Source organism: Lonchura striata, chromosome 25 (genome assembly GCF_046129695.1).
Source record: "Lonchura striata isolate bLonStr1 chromosome 25, bLonStr1.mat, whole genome shotgun sequence".
Taxonomy (NCBI): Eukaryota; Metazoa; Chordata; class Aves; order Passeriformes; family Estrildidae; genus Lonchura; species Lonchura striata.
This window is the reverse complement of record NC_134627.1, coordinates 8,147,535-8,151,974: the sequence shown is the minus strand read 5'-3', so window position 1 is coordinate 8,151,974 and position 4,440 is coordinate 8,147,535. Positions and strand designations below refer to the sequence as shown.

Sequence of the window (4,440 nt, the reverse complement as noted above, 5' to 3'; positions counted from 1 at the left end):
CTTGAGGGATCTGCCTTTGGGATCCTCCCTGTAGGATCTGTGTTTCGGATCCTCCCTGTAGGATCTGCCTTTGGGATCCTCCCTGTAGGATCTGTGTTTCGGATCCTCCTTGTGGGATGTCACTTTGGGATCGTCCTTGTGGGACCTGCAGGGAGCTGGAGCAGGAGTTGACCTGATCTTGGCTCTGGGTAACAAAGAGCAGCCCCGCCTTCCCCACGGTTCAAATAATCATTAAATATGACACAAATTAAAATTATCCCGTTCCCCTCTCTGCACTCACACGAGTTCACACCCCAAACACGCACACAGATCCATCGGGGCGGTTATAGGGTGCCGACCGGTCCGTGGGATCGACTTTGGGATGTTCCCTGTGGGATTGGAGTTGGGGATCCTTGAGGAATCTGCCTTTGGGATCCTTGTGGGATGTGACTTTGGCATCCTTGTGGGATCTGCCTTTGGGATCCTCCCCGTAGGATCTGTATTTGGGATTCTCCTCCCTGTATGATCTGCATTTGGGATCGTCCTCCTTGTGGGATTTGAGTTTGGGATCCTTGAGGGATCTGCCTTTGGGATCCTTGTGGGATGTGACTTTGGCATCCTTGTGGGATCTGCCTTTGGGATCCCTGTGGGATCTGCATTTGGGATCCTCCCTGTGGGATCTGCGTTTGGGATCCTCCTTGTGGGGCCTGCAGGGAGCCGGAGGAGGAGGAGGAGCAGTTGGAGGAGTTGGAGGAGGAGTTGGAGGAGGAGGAGGAGCCGGACCTGATCTTGGTGTTGGGCAACTTGTGGTCCTTCTTCCACTTCATGCGGCGGTTCTGGAACCAGATCTTGATCTGGCGCTCGCTGAGGCCGAGCGCGTGCGCGATCTCCACGCGGCGCCGGCGCGTCAGGTACCGGTTGTAGTGGAACTCCTTCTCCAGCTCCAGCACCTGCTGCCGCGTGTACGCCGTGCGCGAGCGCTTCGGCTCCCCGCCGCAGAAATTGGGGTTCACTGGGGCCACACGGGGAAAAGCGGGGGACACAAAAACAGGGGGGAAAGGTGTGAAAATGTTAAAAAAAATAAAGGGGGAAGTGTATTTAAAAGTGCGGGGGGTGTGGGAATGATTAAAAAAAAGGGGGAAAGATGTGAAAATGTTAAAGAAAAGGGGGAAGTATATTAAAAATGGAAGGGTTTGTGGGAATACATAAAAAAGGGGAGGAAAGATGTGAAAATATTAAAAAAAGGGGGGAAGTATATTAAAAATGGAAGGGTTTGTGGGAATGCATAAAAAAGGGGGGGAAGATGTGAAAATGTTAATAAAAAGGGGGGAGTATATTAAAAATGGAAGGGTTTGTGGGAATACATACAAAAGGGGGGGAAAGATGTGAAAATGTTAAAAAAAGGGGGAAGTATATTAAAAATGGGGGGGATTTGTGGGAATACAAAAAAAAGGGGGGAGACAGATGTGAAAATATCAAAATTTGGAGGGGGATATGGGGAAATACAAAAAAAAAGTGGGGGAAAGATGTGGAAATATCAGAATATGGAGGGGGATACATGGGAATCCACAAAAATATGTGAAAACACCAAAAAAATGGGAGGGGAAGAGGTGGAAATATATATAAAAAAAGAGGGAATATGTGGAAATAGGGAAAAATGGGGGGAAGATGTGGAAATACACACAAAAAAGGGGGGATAAGTGGGAATACAAAAAAAAGGGGGTGAAAATAAGTGAAAATACACCCAAAAATTGGGGAGAAATATGTGGAAGTACAAAAAGAAATGGCGGGGGGGGGGGGGGGAATGTGCAAAAACACACACAAAAAAAGAGGGGGTAAAGATGGGAAAGAAAAAAAAAAGAGGGAGAAAATGTGAAAACACATAAAAGAAAGTGGAAAAAAATGTGGAAATACAGAAAAAAAAAAAAGGAAAAAATACGTGAAAACGCCCAAAAAAATGGTAACAAATGTGAAAACACAAGAATAGTGGAAAATATGTGAAAACACACAAAAAAAGGAAAAAATAAAGGGAAAATGCAAAAAAATAAAAAAGCGGGGTGAACACACACAAAAAAAGGAAAAACATAAGGGGAAAGCAAATAAAAAAAGAAGGGGGAAAAAAAAGAAAAGCAGAATTACCGAGCTGTTCCTTTAATGGGTTCTTTCCCCCCCCCTCAATAAATCACAAAAAAAAAAAAAAAAGAAAGTGTCCCACATTCTTTGGAAGGGGGGATTTGCTTTAAAAAATAAAAATAAAAAGGGAAACTTTCTAAAAAATCCCCCCAGAAGCGATGTGGAAATCTCCACCTCATGGCTGGACGTGGATTCCTGCCTAAAGGTTTTTCCCAGACGCGTTTTCCGAGCCCTCCGCGTGTGGAAATTCGCATTTTTTGCACTCGCAGCTCTGCGAGAGCAGCGCGGAATTGCCCCCAAAAGTTCCCCCTGAGCGCTGGAGAACCGGCGAGAACGGGAGCTGCGATTTGTTAAATATCTCCCTTAAAAAAAATTTAAAAAAAAGGAGAAAAAAAAAGGGGGGGGGGGCGAAAAGGGAAGGAAAAAAAAGAAGGGGAAAAAGGGAGGGGGAAAAGGAAGAAATAAATAGAGGAAAAAAAGGGAGGGAAAAAAGGAGGAAGAAAAAAGGGAGGAAGAAAGGGAGGGGGGAAAGCAGGAAAAAAAGGAGTTTAAAAAAGGGGGAGGGAAAAAAGTAGAAAGAAAAAAGGGAGGAAGAAAGGGAGGAGGAAAAAAGGAGAAAAAAAAGGAGTTAAAAAAAGGGGAGGGAAATAAAAAAAAAAAGAGGGCAGGGGAGGTGAAAATTGTAAAACTTTACTCAATCCGCCACTTAAATACAAATTACCAAAACATAAAACTTCACTTAGGGAGATTGGACAGCCGTAAAAAAAAAAAAAAAAAAAAAAAAAAAGAGAGAGAGAGAAAAAAAAACTTTAAAAAAAAAAAAGCCAAGTAGCCTGGAAGAAACTGGAGGAGGATGGTAACAGAGACTTCAAAGGCACATGGCCAAGCAGAGCAATAAAAATTTATGGAGGATGTAATTATAGCGCTCCGCAAACGGGCGCTCGTAAATCTCCGCCGAACGCTCCTTTTACAAGAAGATTCCTGCAAGACTCCGAGGTGCTACTCCGGGCGGAAAGCGAGGGCGCCGCGGCCCCGACTCACCCGTGCTGACATGGACCTTCCTCATCCAGGGGTACACCACGGGCTCCGCGCCGGGGCCGCCGGGGCCGCCGGGGCCGCCGGGACCGCCGGGACCGCCGGGGCCGCGGCAGGACGGCAGCGGCTGCTCCTCGCAGGCGGCCCGCGGCTCGTAGGCGGCTCCGTGCTGCTGGAAAGCGTCCTCCCGCTGCCGCTGGCCGCCGTAGTACTCCGGCGAGTGATTGGGAAGGTAATCGCTGTGGGAATACTCTTCGCAGGGTGGGAACTTGGGGTCCACGTAGTTGGAGTTGATCAGGAACGAGCTCATGGCCATTAATGTCTTAAGGATTTGCGAGCGCGCGCGGGGGCGAAAAAAATTACGTGTATATATATATATATATATATATATATATGTGTGTGTGTGTATATCTATCTATATCTATATATATGTATCTCCCTCTCTCCCTCTCTCTCTTTCTCTCCTTAAAATTTATTCCTGTGCCCCCCGACCCCCCCGCCCGCCGTTCCCCGTTTTCCTGTTCGGCGGAACCCTCCTACTTACTGTCAAGTGAACAAAGTTGAGTCCATGTGACAGCGCGGGCCAATGGCGAGGGCCACGGCGAGCCCCGGATAAGGAAACCTGCCCAGCCCGGGCTCTCCCGGGGCCCCCCGGCATCCCCGGGAGGCGGCCGGGGGCCGTCCGCTCCCCCCCGGCCGCCCCCGGCCCCTCCGGCCCCTCCGGCCGCCGCGGGCTCGCAGCGCCCCGCGGGCCGCCCACACCCCTCGGGGGTGTGTCCTCGCCTCGGGGAGGGCGGCGGGGACAGCGGCCCCCCCCTCGGAAAGCCGACAAACAGAGAATAATTAGCAGGCGAGGTAAAAATTCGGGGGGTTCGCGGGGGGACCCCGGGCGCTGCCTCCCCCCCGCCCGCCCCGCAAGCTGAGCCGCGGTCGCCACCCCCCGAGCCGGGGTCGCCACCCCCGAGCGGCGGAGGGGATGCGGGAGCTGGCAGAGATGGATCGGGCTGCCCGGGGATCGATACGGAATTCAGCGGCTAATTCGGGGTGCCGGCCATCCCAAATCCCAGATCCCAAATCCCGCCCGCTCGGGGGCGGCAGGAGCGGCCCGCGCTCGGGGCCGGAGCCCGGCACTTGATGAACAATTACAAAAGCCAATTAGCCCGCGCCTAATGCGTTTTCCCCGAGCCCTTCTCGTCATAAAGGCGCTGCAAAAGCCACGGCGAGCTTTGAAATCCCCCAAGGAACCCCCCAAATCCTCCGGGCAGACCCCAAACGCGCCGGGAGCTGCAGGGA

General features: G+C 51.0%; 1 protein-coding gene across 1 annotated transcript; it reads right to left on the bottom strand.

Annotated features, from left to right (window-relative positions):
• Positions 1-323: 323 nt before the first annotated feature.
• On the bottom strand, positions 324-3,469 carry HOXB4 (homeobox B4). Its single transcript, XM_077788431.1, has 3 exons — positions 3,154-3,469; positions 664-991; positions 324-354 (listed from the first exon to the last, which is right to left on the bottom strand). Exons 1-3 carry the CDS (start codon positions 3,461-3,463, stop codon positions 324-326), a joined length of 669 nt encoding a protein of 222 aa, XP_077644557.1. The 5' UTR covers positions 3,464-3,469.
• Between the last annotated feature and the right edge of the window lie 971 nt (positions 3,470-4,440).

What these genes read in the sequence shown, in the direction of transcription:
- HOXB4 (XM_077788431.1), bottom strand. Translation starts at nt 3,463, where the DNA reads ATGGCCATGAGCTCGTTCCTGATCAACTCCAACTACGTGGACCCCAAG. An exon ending in GAAGGTCCATGTCAGCACGG is followed by an intron (nt 992 to 3,153) that starts GTGAGTCGGGGC and finishes GTGTGGCCCCAG; the next exon opens with TGAACCCCAATTTCTGCGGC. An exon ending in CCACAAGGAGGATCCCAAAC is followed by an intron (nt 355 to 663) that starts GCAGATCCCACA and finishes AACATCCCAAAG; the next exon opens with TCGATCCCACGGACCGGTCG.